Source organism: Microcebus murinus, chromosome 6 (genome assembly GCF_040939455.1).
Source record: "Microcebus murinus isolate Inina chromosome 6, M.murinus_Inina_mat1.0, whole genome shotgun sequence".
Classification (NCBI taxonomy): domain Eukaryota; kingdom Metazoa; phylum Chordata; class Mammalia; order Primates; family Cheirogaleidae; genus Microcebus; species Microcebus murinus.
In genome coordinates this window covers 14264596-14285974 of record NC_134109.1, presented here as the reverse complement: position 1 = coordinate 14285974, position 21379 = coordinate 14264596, and the positions used below count along the sequence as shown (strand labels likewise).

The 21379-nt window shown below is 41.5% G+C and overlaps 1 protein-coding gene across 2 annotated transcripts in view; it reads left to right on the top strand.

Moving 5' to 3' along the window:
- The window catches only part of TDP1 (tyrosyl-DNA phosphodiesterase 1), an 81655-nt gene extending 77862 nt beyond the window's left edge, over window positions 1-3793 (top strand). For both annotated transcript variants that reach the window (XM_012773966.2, XM_076003777.1), the window contains one exon: window positions 3674-3793. In XM_012773966.2, the coding sequence (XP_012629420.1) occupies window positions 3674-3747 (74 nt within the window). In that variant the 3' untranslated portion in view covers window positions 3748-3793. The remainder of the gene's footprint in view (window positions 1-3673) is intronic.
- Window positions 3794-21379: the final 17586 nt, after the last annotated feature.

The following is a 21379-nucleotide window of genomic DNA, read 5'->3' as shown; positions in this document are numbered from 1 at the left end:
GCTTCTGGAGGGTGGTATATTACGTTTTCCTCTAGAAAAGACAGTGGGAGGCTGGGTGCGGTGGCTCACGCCTGTAATCCTAGCACTCTGGGAGGCCGAGATGGGTGGATTGCTTGAGGTCAGGAGTTTGAAACCAGCCTGAGCAAGAGCAAGACCCCGTCTCTACTATAAATAGAAAGAAATTAATTGGCCAACTAATATATATAGAAAAAATTAGCCGGGCATGATGATGCATGCCTATAGTCCCAGCTACTCGGGAGGCTGAGGCAGGAGGATTGCTTGAGCCCAGGAGTTTGAGGTTGCTGTGAGCTAGGCTGATGCCACGGCACTCACTCTAGCCTGGGCAACAAAGTGAGATTCTGTCTCAAAAAAAAAGGAAAGCAAAGACAGTGGGAAACACCTATGGGTATTTGGGCTGCAGGTGAGAGCAGAGTCAAGCCCTTAACCCATGGCCATTCTTTATAGAGAGTTGGAGGAAAGAGCTTATTACCTGGCTAAATAGAACAGGATTTTGTACTTTACTTGCATTTATTTGTTTTAAAAAACCTCTTAGGACCTACGTAGTACTTGGGATAATGACGATTGTCGTGCCCTGTGAGTGAAGGTGTTGGTAACTATAATAGCTAGCATTTAGTAAGTACTTTTTATGGACCAGGAATCAATATGAGCATTTGACATGACTTAATTCATTGTATCCTCACAACCCCATGATACAAGTACTATAGCACAACCCCCAATTTCTGGATATGGAACCTAGTGTACTGTGGTTATCTTGGTCAAGGCCCCATGGGCAGTCTGTCTCCTGCAACCATACCCCCTTTTTTATCACAATGTACTACTTCCCTATGGAGGGCTAAGTTCTAGAATTAACAAAGAGGTGGAAGATGCACATGGTCTGACCACTTGAAGAGATGGGAAAGGGATATAGTACTTAAAGAGATCAAAACTGCATGGGTGTCATTTCCAGCTTTCTAGCCATGGCCTTAACATAGGCCTCCCAGTTTCTCACCTAGACCACACTGTTTGCTCATCCCCAGTGGTGGTCTCTTCCCACTGGACTTCATCCTCTACAGTGCTACCATAGGAATCTGATCATATCCTTCTGCCCTCTCTTAAATCCTTCCACTATATTCCAGAAAAAAAGATAGCTTCCTATCCCCTTTAGCCTGGGATCCCAAACTCTGCATCAACATCACCTTTGGAATCTGATAAAAATGCATATTGTCACACCTCAGCCCACACCTACTGAAACAAGCTCTCTGGGCAAGGTCCTAAGAAAATGTCCTCTAGCAGGGTCCCCAGTGATTCTCACATCAGCCAGGTTAGGGGCCTGCTACACAGACATGATAAAGTCCAGAATTCCACCTCCATGGCATGCCTTCCCTGTTTTCCCCACTGGGCTAAGAGGCTCTGTGAGGCTTTCATGTCTGGCTTATCCCTCTCTATCCATAACACCCAGCAGAGTCCCTGGCATCTACCCCGCTCTCTAATATTTTGAATGCATGCATGAATATATATTACAAGGCAAGTTCTCTCATGGGATGATTTAGGGAGGATTGCTTAAAACAGGTTTTTCTCTAAAGCAGTGCATATTAATGCTGATTTCCAGTCATACATAATGAGAAAGAGAAACAAAAGAAAAATCACAGCCACCTTCTTTTTTCCTCCCTGTGGCAATTTTTCAATCTTTCCCTCCAGGTGGTGGTGGGCCTTTCATCCAGCATGGGTGCAGACATTATGCTTATTTATAAAGCAGTTGCAGGGGATTTGCCAACAGGATGGTTACCAGGTCCTTGCTTGGTCATTATGGCCAATTTTTGAGGGAGAGGAGTAAAGACAGTGGTGATCTTGAAGTTACCAGCTGACTGGTAAATGCCTGCATCAGAAATTCTGCATTGCTGAAGAGTATCTCTAGTAGCTATTCATATAGCAAGAACCAGGGTGTCCTCAGCCTTGGGAATGCAGCAGAACTGATGTTACCCAGCAGAACAATATATAGGAAAAGATGGGAAAATAGAGGAGAAGCCTAGGCACAGAGGTGGTGTTTCCAGTGGAAGAGAGCAAGGACATCATTAAAACCAATGAGTGGCAGTGCCAGGGGCAAGTTTATCAGCCCTGCCCTTCCCTCAGCCTCTTAGGAAGCCTGTGTAACACAGGCCCAGGTTTGCGCTAACAAGCTTGCTTAACAAAAAAGGGTTTGATTTCATGCTTTCAAACCATCCCAAGGCCAAAGACAAGCAAAGATTGTTCTGATCTTTTGTTGCCATCTTTGGTATTCCCTCTGCGTACCCTGCTGGGTGCTCCTGTCTGCATGATTGCTCTGAAATTATTTAACACAAACAGTGAGGCTGGGAGGAGAGAGCAGCAGATACCATTGTTTGCCCACGCCCTCCTCTGAGCTACCATCTGCCTCTGTTCAGAAGAAAGGGAGAGGCTCCCCGAGAGGCGAGTTTGCAGCTCTGAGACACTGCCATTACTTGGGCGGTCCATCTTACACCCTCTAAGTGGCAGTTTGCAATACACTCCAACCCTTCAAAGCTCCTCTTTCTATAATACTTACCAAGACAATCATATGGGGATTTATTTTTGATCCTTGTGATGTATTTACTGCCTACCCACATTATTATTGTTCTTTTGAGATGGTTTGACTCTAGCAGTAGCAATGTGTGGTGATCAATTAAAAGGAAGGAAGAAAAGTTCACATTTATTGAGTACCTACAAAATGCCAGGAACTTTCACAGATGCTCTCTCGTTTATGCTTCATGGTAATCCCTGACAGTTGGTAATGTGTAATTCCCACTTCACAGAAGAGGAACCTGTGGCCCGAACCCAAATGCCTTCCCTAGGGTGATGAGAAGGATGGAGATAGGATTTGAACATAGATCCTCAGTGTTCTTTCCATTTGTGCCATACCCAGGCATGTTGCTCTCTTCAACACTGGTCTGCAGTCCGTTATACAGAGACGTTTGTGTCTCATCTGTTATTAACCTCTAACCGCAGAGCAAAAACATTTCATGGACGTGGCACTGGCCCTCTTGGTTATATGTGACCAGCTGAGAGCAGAACCATGGCCTTTGACTGTACCAACTATTATTATTGCTTTCTTCAGCTTCCTAAAAGAAGAAAGAAATAAGCCATGTATGTTGGCATGTGTCTGTAGTCCCAGCTACTTGGGAGGCTGAAGGAGGAGGATCACTTGAGCCCAAAAACTGGAGACTAACCTGGGCAACATAGCAAGACCCCATCTTAAAAAAAAGGAGTAGCTGCCCTTTGTTGGGGCTTTAACATGTGCCAGATGGCTATGTCTTGTCTGTTTGTTACATGGATTTTATCCCACTTAATGCTCATGACAGCTCCACAACATAGGTACAGATAAGGAAACTGAGGCTCCCGTTGAAGGTACTTGCCAATGTAACAGCTAGTAAGTGGCAGCACCAGGATTTGCCCCCGGTCTTTGCTTGCCTGCTTCCCCATGTTCACTCATCCCTGTGGCCTCACGGGAACCTTTAGTAAAAGCCATTGTCTAAAGGGGGACATCATCTGGGGTTGGTTAAAGAAAATATTCTTCACAATTTGGAAAATAAAGCACACAGGTACTTTTATCCCATCAGGTGAGTGAATTTTCTGTGATCCTATTCTAATAAATATTATATAATGTGTTTTTTCTCCCCAGATCGGCCATGGATATGGAACATTCCTTATGTCAAAGCACCAGATACACATGGGAACATGTGGGTGCCTTCCTGAGAATCTTAAAGCAATGTGAAATTTAAATGTAAGACATTGAGCCCAAGCATTGAATGTTCTTGTTATTTGTACTGGATGTTCACTTCCTTAAAGTCTTATTTGCACCCCTATAAAACTCTTTGCAAAGGTTGCTGTTATGAACATGGATGTTGGTTATACTTTTAATGGTCATTATTAACATTCTCACAGTAGAAAAGGTTTTTTCTTAATTCACTTTTATATATTTTGGAAAGAAAACTATTAAACATCACTCTGTTAAAAATTTATATGGCGTGAGTATCCCTTATCTGAAATGCTTGGACCCAGAAATGTTTCAGATTTGAGGTTTTTGCAGATTTTGGAATATTTGCGTATACATAAGCTATCTTAAGGATGAGACCCAAGTCTAACACAAAATTCATTTGTTTCATATACACATAGCCTGAAGGCGACTTTATACAATATTTTTTATTTTGTTCACGAAGCAAAGTTTTGACTATAGCCTGTCACGAGAGATCAGTTGTAGAATTTCCCACTTGCAGCAACAAACATGTAGGCCCTCAAAAAGTTCCGGAATTTGCACCCTTTCAGGCTTTGAATTTTGGGGTTAGGGATTCTCAACCTGTATATAGGTATAAACTCATCCTCACAGGGATGTAGAATCTCATGGTGTTCTGAATTGAAGCTTGATGTGTGTTGTGCTCTCACTTTTCATCTGTAAAGGTGCCCTTCGTTCAACCAGAACTTTTCCAAGGAAGAATGTAATCATTTGTTTTGTCATCCACACCCCTTCAGCTTTCTGAGTGTATCTCCCGGGGTTGCTGGACCGTAGTCTGCGGTTGTCTGTGGGATCTGTTGCGGAGGCTGGTCAGCTGCTTCAGACACAGAGAGTTGTCTCATCACCCTGCAGCTTTCCGTGGCTTTCAGCCTTCGCTTCACGAGGCTTTCCCCCTCTCCAGCACCCTGCTGGCTGCCTCACTGCTCGCAGATAGGTCCCACTGGACCCCACCACTGCTGTCTCCTCACCCCAGGGTAAATGAGTGTCTCTCTTATTTCCAGAAATTTCCAGTGAAGACAGCTCATAGAATCATAAAAAGCACACCAGTATTAGAAAAAAATCCTAAAAGGTGACTTAATTTGGTACCTTCAGTTCACAAGAGAGGAAGGTAAGGCCCAGAAAGGTTCAGATGTCCCCAAGGTCACACAGCTGGCTGGGGTCAGAACTACCAGTATCTCTCTGCTTTGTGTGCATCGGGCTCTCTACAAGGAGCTTTAGACCCTGTTTCCTTTTCCATGAGGCTGATTTCCAGTCTGTTACCAACCTCTTTATCTTATAATTTAGGAGAGAGTTGAATGATAATTTTGAAAGATTTTTTTAAATAGTCTTAAACTGTTCCTCAGAGGCCTGGGATTTTCCAGAGGTACCTTAAGCACCTTCAGGGGTGGGCAGGGGTATGATGGAGCAGGAGGCAGGAAGGCAGGGCGGCAAGGCCTCCTCTGCTTTCCGTGAGAAGCTCTGCCTTATCTGTTTTGCATGTTGGGATATTACTGGGGAGGGAAGAACATTAAGTCTTTTGCTTAAAAAAAAAAAGTTGAAAAGCCACTAAATTAATTTAACACATTGACTGCCACACTAGAAAAAAATTTTTTGCCTTGGGGCCACAGTGTTTTATTAAGAAAATAGAATAAAAACTTCGAAGACAACACCATCCTTCCTAATTTAATGAGAAATTTATTTTTTGTTGTTTTCTGTGCATAAGTTATATGCAGTGCAATCCACGGTTTTAGAATTAAACTGTCAATGTTAATTGTAATAAGAAGAACATCAACAAGTAAGATTTTCACAAACCAACTGCAGGGTTTTGCTTCACAAGGGCCTTAGCTCAAAACCAGCGTGAGTTAAATACAACTCACATGGCAGTCAGTGTGTTAACCAGTTCATTTCACAGATAAGAAAACTAAGGCTTACGCCTTTTCTGACCCTATCCTCTGCATACAAAAACATTCAAACCCTACATCAGGTGACCCCAACTGCCATGGAAGGAAGTGGGGAGGGCCCAGGGGCTGGTGATAAAAGCCAACGTTGTCACGGTGGGGCTTGCCCAGAGCAGGTGCCCAGTGGTTTCATCTGAGTGTCCAAAGGACCGTAGCAAAGAACCCATGGTTCCACTAGTAATGGTGGAAGCCAGTTGGGGGTTAGTGCTGGGCAAGCCTGGCAGTCAGCAGGGCATCCTGGTAGCTGCAAGCAGTTGGCTCTGGAGCAGCACCCAGCCAGGTAAGGTGATGACCATGTTGGGGTCACGTGGGTACGCTGCTCATCCGATCCACGTAACAGTACAGGGAGGCGGGTTGGCAAAGTGGGTCAGAGCTCAGAGCTGGAGTCACACAGCTGGGTTTGAATCCCAGCTCTGCTATTCACTGGCTGTGTAGCCTAGACCGTTTCTCTGTGCCTTGGTCCCCCAACTAGAAAATGAAGGTGATGGTAATAATACCCTTTGCAGAGAATTTCTGGTGAATTAGTATGTGTAAAGTGCTTAGAGCCGTGCCTGCACAAAATGAGAATGGTACATGTGATTGCTACTGTAACTATTAGTTCCTTAGGGTTATCCTTATTTTTCCTATACAGAAACTTGGGCTCAAAAAAGTAAAGTGCTTGTCCAAGGTCACGCTGCTAAAAATTGCTCTTTACCAGCATCTGAACTCAGGTCAGACAGCATCCAATGCCTCTTCCCTTAACTGCCAGGTAGCCTCAGCTCCCAGGCAGTATGGTAGACTATCCGAGGAGATGGGCCATTTTTTCCCCCAGTCCATTGTGGACTGATACTTTTTTAGAATACAAAATCAGGTGTTGGCTGTCACAAAGTTTCTAAATGCTGAAAGTTTCTAAATGCTTGCTCTTAGCCCAAATGAGCCCTGGGCCACCAAACACACACATTTGAAGTAGTCCTCTATACCCAGGGTGGGGACCTGGGGGGCTATTCTGGAAAGGGAGACATGAGTTCTGTAGAATGGGCTCAGTAGGTAACCTTGAGGTCATATGAGGGGAAGTCAGTGGTCAAGGAGTTTGCACTCAGGAAGTGTCCAGGCCCAACCCCTGGCAGCAGTCCTGTGCCCCTTGCCCAGGTGAGCATGGGCTCAGGGATGGCAGGGCTGAGCCAGGCCAGTGCAGGTAGGGTCGCTACCATGTGCTTTCTGGGAAATACTGCCCCAAGAATAATCAAGAATGTGTGGGAGCACAAACAAGCAGTTCTACCCATCCGGTCCTTTTTTTTTTTTTTTTTATTGAGACTGACTGCAATATGCCTGCTAATGTTTTTGAGGAAACAGTGCTTCTGTTGTTCTCAGGGTGGGTTTAACAGTTATTTCTCCCTATCTGAGGAAACCCACACCTCCCTTCTGTCTACATGAAGTTGCATGCTCCCCATTTATCCTTTCTTCCCCATCTCCTTCCACCCTTTCAGATCTCATGAACAGTGGCTTTATACCTGCTAAGGACAAATCTCATAAAAGAATCCAACTTCTTCTTTGTAAACTGCCAATATAAAAGATTCATTGTCTGGGGAAGGAGACTTTTCTGCATATAGACAAAGGGAACCACTGCCCTTTTTACATAGAAAGTTGTATCTTTTTCAATCTTACATCCTCTTGAGGAGATGGACATGCAGCCAAAAGCCTAAATGAGATTTTCACGCCAGATGATAAATTTCAACAGAACATGCTGAGAGTTTGAGCATCAAAGAGATGCTTCGAAGAGACCTAAACAAATGTTGAGGTAGAGAACTGACAACCCTGACACATGAGGACTTGAAGGAACTCACCTCCCATTTTGGCGGGAAGATTCCTTGTTCCCTCCATTCTCATGAATTCTCATTTGAAGGGAGGAATGGACTGCTTCTTGGGGTGAGGGAGGGAGATAGGATGTTTTAATTATCAACATACTCCTTAGAAAAGCTGCCTATTTTTAATCAATTCTAATGTTCACTGATTTGGGAGGCTGTATTTTTCTAGGTAACAGTAACAGCTAATGTTTCCTGAATTCTTCTTGTATTTCAACTCCTGTGTTTGAATGCTTTGCACTTAATCTTCACATCAGTCTTCTGAAGAAAATACCATTATTAGCCCTATTTTATAGCTGAGGGAACTAAGATTTCAGGGAGTTAAGATATAAGTTCCTACAATAACTAATAGAACCAAGGCTGGGTTCTGCTGCCTAGAGAGTGCACACTTTGCTGTACCACAGTACATACAGATTGAGTTTCATTTTCCTGGATTCCTTGGTAGAAGTTATCCTTAACAGGAATCAGTACAGTATTATGTGACTTTTCAAATGAATATGGTGCTAACTCCATATTATGCCTAGGTCAGATCTTATTATAAAATCTTTGACAAGTTTTCCGAGTTTAGTAGCCCACTTATTTCAAGCAATATCCAAGAGAGAGTACTACAAACTGCCAAATTTCTTATTGAATTTTTATCAGCTAGTAAGTTATATGTCTTAGGTGCCCATTGTTTATATTTAATATAATATTGCACACCAGAAAAATGAAACAGATTAGAAGTCATCTGCAGCCATTGGTCCTGGGAAATGCCAGCAATGACATGACTAACACCCACCTGGAGGCCAGTAATCAACTCTGAGATCGGTCTGTGTCCACTGGTCCCTGAGCCTTGTTACTGACCAGCAAGTACTGAGCACTTTGTGCTAGGGACTCTTCTACATGTTTTGTGGTTTATTAACTAATCTCCCTAATAACCCTGTCAAGTGGTTATTGTCATTATCCCCACTTGCAGATGGAGAAACTGATTATTTGTCCAAAGTCACACAGCTGGCAAGTGGCAGAACTGGGATTTGAACCCAGGCGGTTTAACTACAGAGCCATGCTGTTCTGCTGTGAGGATCCAGGCAGCAAATGGGGCAGATGTTCCCAAGCTCCAGCCAAGGAGCAGGCTTTGCATATATATGTACCTGTGTAGATACAAGACTGGCTGTACTTTCATCCACTGTAATAGCAAGTCCCAGTTGGCATGACAGAAGCAACTAGCAGCACATAAAATCACTCAATAAATGTCTTATCAGTATGCAGGACTGAGCCGCTGAATTATTGAAGCCAGACCTAACTGCCAGTGGAGCAGGCTCCTTTCCAGTTAGAGTATCAAGGGCTGAACACTTTGCACTGTTAAGTATGTTCTATTAAATTCTCGGACTGAAACCTGCGGTTTCTGTTGACTCCATGTAAAGCACAAAGCAGGAGGAATGAGGCTGGTGTCAGAAGAGAAGGCAGCATGGGAGATGCTGGAGGGGAGGGCAGAGGCAGTCCAGGAAATGCAGTGTTGGAACAAGACAAAAACACCTCCCCTAGTATCAGATCGTGCACAGACATGAGGACAAAGCATGCGAGTCTCATAAAACTAGTGTTCCATATTTTACAGAGTTCCAAGCAAGTCTGTTTCAAAGCAGAATTCAATTGGTGCATATAAATTACACTCTTCGCTTTAGGCCTATAAGAAGTTCCACTGAAACCACAGTCTGATCCATGTTTATGGTTCTTGTACCTAAGACACTTGTTTCAATGTCTCCTGTTCCCTTTGTAGCCAAGTTTTCAAAGAGTCCCATTGCAGTTTATTAAGGACTGGAAGGCACCCGGACCAGTCTCCTTTTTTAATATACATGAACAAAGAGAAGCTCAGAAAGGAAAGTCAAAAGAGAAATTGCATCCATACGGTGTTTACCCATACCATTTACGATCACAGGTAACTTTATATACATCATCACACTGTGGAGCAGGTGATACTATCTTCATTTTACAAGAGGGAAAAATTAAGGTTTAAGGTCACACGTAGAGGTAATGAATGAGAGCTGTGCCTTGTCTGGGGTGCAGGGTCTGTCCTGGCTAAGCCAGTGCCATCTCTTTCCCAGCCTGAAGACATAAATAATGCCACTGTGGATGCCCTGGATGGCTGTTTGCTGATAGGTTCTTTAAAAATTAACGTGACAACTGAATAATTTTGTTTTCATGGTATAATTGACATTGCTAAAATTTTAAAGCTGCTTAAATATTTGCTATTCAATATTTTAGCAATATTTTTATGGCTATATTAGTCAAGATTCTTTTGTAGTGACAGAAACCAGGTTAATTAGGTTTGTGCAACAAAAAAGACTTTGACCTAAGTCCAGTAAATGTACTGGAGCCAAGGGATCCCTAGAGTATAATAACTGAGACCTTCTCCAAGTTTCAGCTCTGCTTTCCAGGATATGGGTATTCTCAAGCTATCCCTCTACACCTGGAGGCCGAAATTCCCCCATAGCCTGGAATTCCAGCTCATTCCAGAGAAAAGAAAATATGCAGCAACTCCAGTAAAAGTCCCCAGTACCTGATCGGCCATCTTGAGTCACTCCAGATCCTGGGGCTGCCCCTGCTGGGGAGGTAAGGAGGGAGCAGATGGGAAGTTCTCCAAAGACAGGTAGGAAATACTGATGTCTACTCCAGGGCAAGAAGTGTCTCTAAGTGATGTATTAATATTGTGCTAGAGAAACCTTTTTATGCCTCTTCCTTAAATAATATGTGCAAACTTGTAGAATTTATTTAAAAGCAAAGGGAAACCAAGTAGAGAAATTTTTAAAAATCCAAGCTTTTCAGAAGAGCTAAATAAATAAGCGACCCCTTGTGAGCTGAGTGTTCTAGAACAGTAATTTGTCAAACTGTGGGTCACAACCCTTTAGTGAATCATGAAATCCCCATTAGTGAATCACAAGATAAATTTAGTGGGTCATGACCAGCACTTTTTAATGAAAATATCTGTGTAGCACACAGTATGATTATTTTAGCTTTATATTTACCTAAGTGTGTCAGGGATACAATGTAAAACTTATTCCTTTGCAAGTTTGATAGTTCATCCACCCTCAGTGAAGACAAGTAGTCACCTGGTAATGGCTTGAGATTTGACTGAAGCGTGCGAGGTGACTCCGCTAAAAGGCACTGAGGATTCATTAGAATTATCTAGCCCCAGCTCTGCTGCTTCCAGGCTGTGAGACCTTAGACAAGTGATTTTAATGCCTCTGAGTCTTCCTTTTCTCACCTGTAAGGGTAGGACTAATACCCATCCTTCCTGCCTCATGGGATTTTTGTAAGGATCAGATGAAATGGTGCTCTTGAACAGTGGCAAGAACTTCAGAAACGTAAGTTGTAATGACTTATTCTTGTTATCAGTAAATAAAAATGCTTGGAACCAGCTAGTCTCTGGGTCACTTAAGACTATGGTTATTCAAGTATAGAAATAAAACCCATGCCTTTTGGAAACTAGCATTCTTCCACAAATAATGCTTCCAGACTAATAAATGCAAGTTGTTTCTGGAAGACAGGTAGATTTAAGAATACTGGCTGTAGCAGTGTGGCAGGACTCTATTGGATCCGACAGGAAGGGGCTCTGTTCATAAGGAAGTCTTCATCCTTAGACTCAGTGTCTCAGTAGCACACCCTGAACAGATCCACAGAGCTGACCTGGATACTTCCTGTCCTGAAACTACTGCATTTACAATGCCTGCTGCCTCCCAAAAAGGTAGGTCAGTGCGGGGGAGTGTTTGAGGTAGGCCTGCGAGGAGATTAGCTACTTCTCCCCAGGAGCCAAGTCCCTAAGATAGGGGTTGCCACAAAGGATAAGGAAACTGACAGGAAATAGAATAAAAGAATACACAGAGACTAAGGTATAGCTTATAGTTTTATATAAAAGATCATATATAACAGCAGGATACTCAGAAGACTGGACATATCCCCTTGAACATCCAGCAATATGATTAGATTCATATAGGTTTTTATAATCACAGACAGCAATTACCAGTTGTCAGGGTAACATATTTGCATATCAGGGAATGCAGTTGCTAGGGGTACAGGTAGTAGGTTGGGGTCAAAAGTCCTCTCAAGGGGCTTCTAATCTATCTAGGTGAACAAACAGGTACAACGTCTTTCAGGGGCTAACTTCTAAATGCTAAGAGGTAGTTGTCAATTAACAAAGGTATAACAAAAGAGGTATAGTGACTCTATATTTCTTTGATTAGTTATTGTGGACTTAAAGGTAGACAGACAGGAGAGAGCAGGAAACCCATCTCTAATAAACAGGTTGTTTATAACCACCAGGGCGCATCTTTGGGCAAAGTGTACTCATTGTCTCTAACTCCCATCCTGTGAGCCATATTTGCCTTGTCTTTTCTTTCAAGACAAAGAGAAGTTCACAGATTTTGAGATACCAGGAAGCCTTCCTGGAAAACAGCCCTACCGGAGATTTGAGAGCTCTCCTATGATAGCAGCCTCTAATAAATAAACCACTGGCCGGGCGCGGTGGCTCACGCCTGTAATCCTAGCACTCTGGGAGGCCGAGGTGGGCAGATCGCTCAAGGTCAAGAGTTCAAAACCAGCCTGAGGAAGAGCAAGGCCCCATCTCTACTATAAATAGAAAGAAATTAATTGGCCAACTAAAAATATATAGGAAAAATTAGCCACGCTTGATGGCACATGCCTGTAGTCCCAGCTACTCAGGAGCCTGAGGCAGGAGGATCGCTTGAGCCCAGGAGTTTGAGGTTGCTGTGAGCTAGGCTGACGCCATGGCACTCTAGCCCAGGCAACACAGATTCTGTCTCAAAAATAATAAGTGAACCATTGAGTCCACACATTCCTTCAGGGCAAAACCCTGCAAACTCCTGTTTCTGTCTTTAATATAGTAATATAGGCTGATACAATAAAAATAATGGTCTTATGAGCTACATCTCATTAATTCCTCAATCATACTTTCCCAACAGGTCAGCATGTGATTTTGGTGGAGGCGGGGAGGGGGGTATTAGTGCATATTAATGCAAACCCTGAGAGTGAGTGTAGATAGCTGGTAAAGAGGGAGAAGGTAGAGGTGACAGCCTTCAGTTTGGGAGGGAACAGCTGGGCTTGCCTTGTAGTCACATAAAGCCCCCTCATGCTGAGCTGTTCTTATGTCCTGCTGGGACTGGCTGAGCATTCAGTTTAGATGCCAGATGTAAACTCACTGAGATGCTGAAGGGAGGATCTGAATGGGCGGGGAGGAAGCAAGAAGAGTCACTAGGGCAGCTGCCTTCTCAGGCTTGTCTGAAAGGGAGAGAGGAGCTGTGATGTGCTTGGGGGGTCGGGGGGGTCCCAAGGAGTAAGAGAGGGCCAACAGGGTGTGAAGGATGGGCAGGCTAGTGGCTGGCCACTGAATGGCTTGGGTAGAAGTTGCTGGGGAAAGTGTCGCCTGTGTGGAAGAAGGGGTTGGACGAGTGTTTTTAGGCAGAAGAATGTTTAAATTTGACATGAGTAGCTCCTAAATTTGCAAAGAAAAAATGTGTAACTACCTTCCTTCAATATCAGAAACCACATGGTGGGGATAAAAAATAACTACTTGGCCAAGAGCTTTACCATTTGCCAGATGCATTCATGCAGTAAATATCTGAGTGTCTATTATATGCCAGGGGTGCCCCATATCACCTCTGGGAGGAAGTCCATTTTATAAATGACAAAACAGGCTCAAAGAAGTATGTAACCTGAGGTTTCATTCCTCTTAAAGATCAAGAGAGCAAGCTTCTGTATCCTGATATAACAGGCTCAAGAAATGGGCATCTTTATTAATAATTATGCTTGGATTGGCAGAGTCTGCCTTAAGTAGGGGAATGTGCCATGTAGCTTAATGAGCCACTTAACACTTTTCTAGAGACAACCCAGAGATACTTCTGAAGAACCCAGTCTGAGCCCTGGTTCCCCTTTTCCATTCCTTTCCTCTCTGGTCCCCAGGACATATCTGGCATTGAATGGCCTCTCCACTAGCCTATAAGTCCTGTTCTTGGTAGTGGTACCCTGGCTTCTCAGAGGAGAACTGAGTAGCTTTAAAAATAAATAAGGGCAGGAGTGCAGAGAAGGGACTGAATGCATGAAGGAACTTTTGGGGGGCATAAAAGAAATGTTTCTTTCATGGTGGTAACATTGATTACATTTAACAAAACTTGAATTATACACCAAATTGATACTTTTTATTATATACAAATTATAGCTACAGCTGATTTTTTTTAAAAACCCGAAGAATGTACAGCTCTTATATGTGCATCCATTGTATGTAAATTCTATATCAGAAAAAAACTAGAGTTGTTGAACTCTAGCTAATGATATGCATGAAGTATTTAGGGGCAAGTATACTGATGTCTGTAGTTTAGGTTTTATAACCTTTTTTTAATGCATTGCCACACTAGAAAAAAAATTTCCCTGGGGCCGTGGCATTTTATCAAAACACTCCTTTCTAATTTGTTATTTTCTGTGCGTGAGTTATACACAATGCAATCCGTATTTTTAGAATTGTCAATATTAATTGTAACAATAAGAACATCAAGTAAAATTTTCACTTGAAAATCTGCAGGGTTTTATTTCACAAGGCCCTTGGGGTCAAAACTAGTCTGAGTTAAATACAATTCCCATGGTTGTCAGTGTGTTAAACACCAGATTTTTAGTGATCTAGTTTACTTTGAAATGCATAAAATGTAAGGTGCAATAATGGATGGGTAGATACATGATAGAGCAAGTGCAGACAAATTTAATCATAGCATCTAGGTGGTGCATTTATAAATTGTCACTGTAAAATTCTTCCAACTTTGATGTTTGAAAATTTCATTATAAAATGTTGGGGGGAAACCAAGTAATTTAAGGTTTCTAAGAGAGCCAAATAGTGCCTATTGGACCAGCTCTTTAGCAAATAAAAACTATAAGTTCTGGGGAAAACACTTCTTTAAAAACCAACTTCTTAGGCCTGGTGCGGTGGATCACGCCTGTAATCTTAGCACTCTGGGAGGCCAAGGTGGGCAGATCGTTTGAGCTCAGGAGTTTGAGACCAGCCTGAGCAAGTACGAGACCCCATCTCTACTAAAAGTAGAAAGAAGTTAATTGGGCAACTAAATATATATATATATATATATATAAAAAATTAGCCAGGCATGGTGGTGCATGCCTGTAGTCCCAGTTAATCGGGAGGCTGAGGCAGGAGGATTGCTTGAGCCCAGGAGTTTGAGGTTGCTGTGAGCTAGGCTGATGCCACAGCACTCTAGCCCAGGCAAGAGTGAGACTCTGTCTCAAAAAAAAAAAAAACAAAAACTACTTCTTAAAGTGACCAAAAGCAGGTAGAAACTGAAGGGGAGTCAATAAGTGGAGGAAAGGTACCATACTGATGATTTCCTGTTTGTTTATTTGAACCACTTTTAACCTAAGGTCAGGTCTCGGTCTACACCATGCAGGACAGCTAAACCTTCAGTGTAAAATCTACAGTCTTGCTGGCTTGAAGAAAGAATCGAGAGTTCAGAACAACCACGGCCTCTTGAGAGTAAAGGTGGAAATAACAGAAAAGAGAGCCAGAGAGAGGATTCCCAAATTCTGTATATAAACTCTGCTCAAATCTCTGGCTGATAACTGAACTATTCATGCACAGGTAAGGCTAAAAGAACCAAACTAAAAGTTGAGCTACTCCCCACTGCGAAGGAGACCATTTCGCATTGAGTTCAACCAAGTTAATTGCCTGTTTAAAAATAATAAATTATTTTCAGAGGAATATAACAAAATCCAGAGTTTCTACAACACATCATAAATTATATACTAAACATAATGTCTAATATGCAATCCAAAATTATTCAGGATATAAATAAACAAAAAAATTATGGCTCAGCTGGGCGTGGTGGCTCACACTTGTAATCCTAGCACTCTGGGAGGCTGAGGTGGGAGGATCGCTCAAGGTCAGGAGTTTGAAACCAGCCTGAGCAAGAGTGAACCCCCGTCTCTACTAAAATTAGAAAGAAATTAATTGGCCAACTAAAAACTATATAGAAAAAATTAGCCAGGTATGGTGGCACATGCCTATAGTCCCAGCTACTCGGGAGGCTGAGGCAGTAGGATCACTTGAGCCCAGGAGTTTGAGGTTGTTGTGAGCTAGGTTAATGCCACGGCACTCTAGTCCGTGTAACAGAGTGAGACTCTGACTCAAAAAAAAAAAAATCATGGCTCATTCTCAAGAGAAAAGACAATTAAAGGAGATAAACCCCAAGAAGTTCCAAAGATATTAAAGTAGCTATTAAAGCTATATTCAGCTTTGCTCAAGAGTATATATGTGTGTGTGTGTGTGTGTGTGTGTGTGTGTGTGTGTATAGATATATTCTCATAATAAATGAAAAGGTAAGAGGCTGAGGTGGGAGGATCGCTTAAGGACAGGAGTTGCAGACCAGCCTGGCAACACAGCAAGACTATGTCTCTTTAGGGAAAAAAAAAGTGCCATAGCATGCACTTGTAATCCCAGCTACTTTGGAGGCTGAAGTGGGAGGATAGCTTGAGCCCAGTGCCACTGCACTCCAGCCTAGGTGACAGAGCAAGACCCTCCCCCACCAGTCTCTAACTAAATGAATGAAATGATAGTAAATTGCAGCAGAGTAATAGAAATTATTTTGAAAGAACCTGAAATTTCAGAACTGAAATATATCTGAAAAGCTTCACTGGATAACCTTAATAGAATGGATATAACAGGAGTCAAGGAACTTGAAGATAGCTACTTGGGAGGCTGAGGCAGGAGGATCACTTGAGCCCAGGAGTTTGAGGTTGCTGTGAGCGAGGCTGACGCCTGGGCACTCACTCTAGCTTGGGCAACAAAGCGAGAATGTGTCTCAAAAAAAAAAAAAAAAGAATGAAGACCAAAAAAAACATATTTTCAGATAAAAGGAAACTAACTACAGACCTGAACTACAAGAAAGGCTGGAGGAAATTCTTCAGGCTAAAGGGAAATTATATCAGATGGAAACCCAAATCTTTAGGAAGGAATAAAAGCCACTGAAAATAGTAAATACCTGAGTAAATACAACGGGTGTTTTTTCTCTTCTTAAAATTGTGCATTACTGTTTAAAGTAAATGATATAAACTTATGGGGTTTCAGCATATGTGAGATAGTGATTTTTGTTTCTTTTTATCATTTTATTATTCTTCTTGGATTATTATTTACAGTTACTTTTTTTTTCAAACCCTTGTGTCTAGGGCTGACTTTCAATAGATCGCAGCGAGGGAGCTGCTCTGCTACATACGAAACCCCGACCCAGAAGCAGGTAGTCTACGAATGGTTTAGTGCCAGGTTCCCCACGAACCTGCATTGCGTGATGGGCGAGGGGGCGGCTGCCCTTCCGGCCCCGCCCCGTTTCCCAGGACTAGTGGCGCTCCGAACTGGACCCCGGTCCCAACCCGGACCCGCGGCCGACGAGCGAAGATAGTGCTTTGAATGACAACCATAGCATAATAGATGTGGAGAAGGTGGGTAGGAAATGAACTTATACAGTTGCAAGCATTCTGTATTTACCCAAAGTGATACAATATTAGCTCTTAGAGGGCTGTGAAAACCTTATCCCTAGAGCAACCGCTTAAAAAATAAAGAGACAGAACTAAAAAGCCAATAGATATTAAAAATTTCTGCTCCGAGAAAGACACTGCCAAGCAAATGAAAAGGCAAGCCACAGACTGGGAGAAAATACTTGCAAAACACCTATCTAATAAAGGCCTGTTATCCACAATAAAAAATTCTTAAAACTCAATAAGAAAATGGTGTGATTAAAAAATGAGCTAACGACCTTAACAGACACCTCACCAGAGAAGATATACAGATGGCAAGAAAGCATATGAAAAGGTGCTCCACATCATATGTCATCGGGGAAATATAAATTAAAACAATGAGATACTAATACACATCTATCAGAGTGGCCAAACTCAAGAACACTGGCACCACCAAATGCTAGCAAGGATATGGAGCAACAGGAATCATCATTGCTGGTGGAAATGCAAAATGATACAGCCACTTTGGAGGACAGTTTGGCAGTTTCTTACAAAAGTAAATATAGTTACCATATGATCCAGCAATTGCATTCCTCAATATTTACCCAAAGGAGCTGAAAATTTATGTCCACATAAAAATGATTCTGGCTTTGTGGCACTGTGGAAGGGGCAGAGCAAAGGAGACAGTAAAAAGATCTGGGGTTGTCGGGGGTGGCAGGATGATTAGGCGGAACACAGGATTGTTAGGGCAATGAAACTGTTCTATGTAATACTATAATGGTGAATACGTGTCATTATATATTTGTCCAAACCCATGGAATGCACAGCATCAAAAGTGAAACCTAATATAAGCTATGGACTTTGAGTGATAATGTGTCAATGTCAAGAAAAAAATATATATAATATATATATTATATAAATATATATAATAAATATATATATATAATACACTTAATTTCCTCTGGGTTGCAGATAGGCATCAATAATTGATAGCTTCAAGTGACAGTTCCTGAAATTGCAAGTCAGTGTCCTTTGCCCACTGCTTCCATAAATGAATGCAGTGTTTTTCTTTCTTTTTTATAGAGACAGGGTCTCTCTGTCTCTCTGTCACCCGAGCTGGGGTGCAGTGGCCCCATCATGGCTCACTGTTACCTAAAATTCCTGGCCTCAAGCAATCCTCCCACCCTGGCCTCCTAAAGCACTGGGATTACAGGCATGAGCCACTGTGCCTGGCCATAAATAAATGTGTTTTTTAAAAGTCAATAGATAAAGTGGAATTCTAAAATATATTCAGTTAATCCAAAAGAAAATAGGAAAGGAGAAACAGAACTAAAAACAGTGGGGACAAACAAATAGTAAAATGGCAAGGTTAAATCCAGTCATATAAATAGTTATTTGGTCATATAAATAGTTATAATAGTTATAGTTAAATGGTCTCAGCCTACACTAAGATGATTGCCACATGTGATAATTAACATTAAATAAAACTTAAAAGTCAGTACCTGAGTTGTACTATCTACATTTCAAGTGCTCAGTTGTCACCTCTATATTTCACTAGCATATTGAGCAGCACAGATATAAAATATTTGCATTATCACATGAGTTCTATTTAACAGCATTGGTCTGGTCAATCCCATTAAAACATAGAGATTGTCAGAACTGGCCCAGCCTCCATAAAAAGACCAAACTGTATGCTGTTCACAAAAATCTACTTTAGGCTGGGCGAGGTGGCTCACGCCTGTAATCCTAGCACTCTGGGAGGCCGAGGCGGGCGGATTGCTCGAGGTCAGGAGTTCGAAACCAGCCTGAGCAAGAGCAAGATCCCGTCTCTACTATAAATAGGAAGAAATTAATTGGCCAAGTAATACATACAGAAAAAATTAGCCGGGCATGGTGGCACATGCCTGTAGTCCCAGCTACTCGGGAGGCTGAGGCAGGAGGATTGCTTCAGCCCAGGAGTTTGAGGTTGCTGTGAGCTAGGCTGACACCATGGCACTCACTCTAGCCAGGGCAACAGAGTGAGACTCTGTCTCAAAAAAAAAAAAAAAAAAATCTACTTTAAATACTTAAAGACACAGATAAAAGTAGATGGATAAGAAAAGATAGCAAGCAAATATCAAGCAAAAGGTGGCTGTGGTGGTTGGATTAATATCAGATAGAGTAGACTGTAAGGCAGTGGGTATTACCAGAGATAAAGCGAGACATTTTATATAAACAAAAGGGTCACAAGAAGATATAATAATTATAAATGCATATGTATAATAAAGCTTCAAAAGTATATGAAACAAAAATTGACATAATTAAAAGAACTAGACAATTACACAATAATAGCTGGTGATTTTAAATACTCTCACCAATCAATAGAACAAATGTCAGTAAAGACAGAAGATCTCAAAAACATTTATCAGTTGCCTGTACCTAATTGACATTTATAGAACACTACAGCCAACAACTGCAGAATATACATTCTTTTCAAGTACATATGGTACATTCACTAAGATAGACCATCTGGCTGGACCATAAAATAAGTTTTAGCAAATTTAGGAAAATTAAAAACATAATATGGTTCTCTGCAAAGGAAATTAAAAAAGACATTATTTCTAACTTAACTCCAGATATTTGGAAATTAAGCAACATACTTCTAAATAATTGATAGGCCAAAGAAGAAAAAAATTAGAAAATATTTTGAACAAAATGATATGAAAATAAACATACCAAAATTTTTAGGATGCAGCTAGCACCACACTAACAGGGAAATTTATAGCTTTGAAATGCTAACATTAGCAAAGAAGAAAGGTCTAAAATCAGTGATCTAAGCATCCACCAGAAGCAGCTAGAAAAAGCAGCAAAGTAAATCCTAAAAGAAGAGTAAAGAGTAAAATCCCCAAGTGAAATTTATCCCATAAATGCAAGGTTGGCTTAACATTAGAAAGGCAATCAATGAAATGTAACATGTTAACAGAATAAAGGAAAAAACTATGATCATTGTAATAGATGCAGAGAAAGCATTTGACAAAATCCAAACTTTGTCAAGTACTCATTCATGCTTTATTTAAAAAAGAAAAACTTAGAAATCTAGAAACAAAAATAAAAGGAAACTTCTTCAGCCTGATAAAGGATATCTATGAGAAACCAGCAGCTGACATCATGATAATGGTAAATTGAAGGTTTCCCCTAAGATTGTGAACAAGACAAGGATATCTGCTTCCACCTCTTCCATTCAATAATATCCTGAGGTCCTAGCCATTGCAGTAAGGTAAGAGGGAAAGAAAAGAGATTGGGAAGGAAGAAGCAAAATTCAGATAACATTATTTACATAGAAACTCCTAAAGGAATCCACAAAACAACTTCTACTAAGTAAATTTGCAAAAATCATATGTATTTTTATATACTACAGCAAACAATTGAAAAGTGAAACTTTGAAATTCCATTTACAATGACATCAAAATACATTATGAATTATGTGCCAGCTGTGCCAGATCTCCACAGGAAAACTTGGTAAGAAGACTGAAATCAATGTAGGGATATACCTCATTCATGAAATGTCAAGATAGTCATGATTGTAAGGATCTGTTCTCCCCAAAATAGATTCAATACAATTTGAGATCTCACAAGGCTTTTGTGATTAAATTAAGATGATTCTATGATTTCTTTAAAAAAAATGTTTTTGAGACAGAGTCTCACTCTGTTGCCCAGGCTAGAGTGAGTGCCCCGTGGTGTCAGCCTAGCTCACAGCAACCTCAAACTCCTGGGCTCAAGCGATCCTCCTGCCTCAGCCTCCCAAGTAGCTGAGACTACAGGCATGCGCCACCATGCCCAGCTAATTTTTTCTATACGTATTTTTAGTTGTCCAGCTAATTTCTTTCTATTTTTAGTAGAGATGGGGTCTTGCTCAGGCTGGTCTCAAACTCCTGAGCTCAAACGATCCACCCACATCAGCCTCCCAGAGTGCTAGGATTACAGGCGTAAGCCACCGTGCCCAGCCTTATGATTTTTTTTAATGGAAATATAAAGGTTTTATAATACCCAAAGAAATCTCAAAAAGGAAGAACAAAGTTAGAGGACTCACACTTCCTGACTTCAAGACCTACTGTATAAGGGGTGGGGCTAAAAAAAAAAAAACCCTATTGTATAGCTACAAGTAACCTATACTGTGGCATTAGCATAAGAGTACACAAAAATGTGAACAAAATACAGATTCCTAAAATAAAATTCATTCATATTTATCTCATGTAATTGGCATTGGAATAACTGGATATCCACATGGACAAAATGATGCTAGACTCTTACCTCACACCATATGGAAACAAACTCAAAATGGA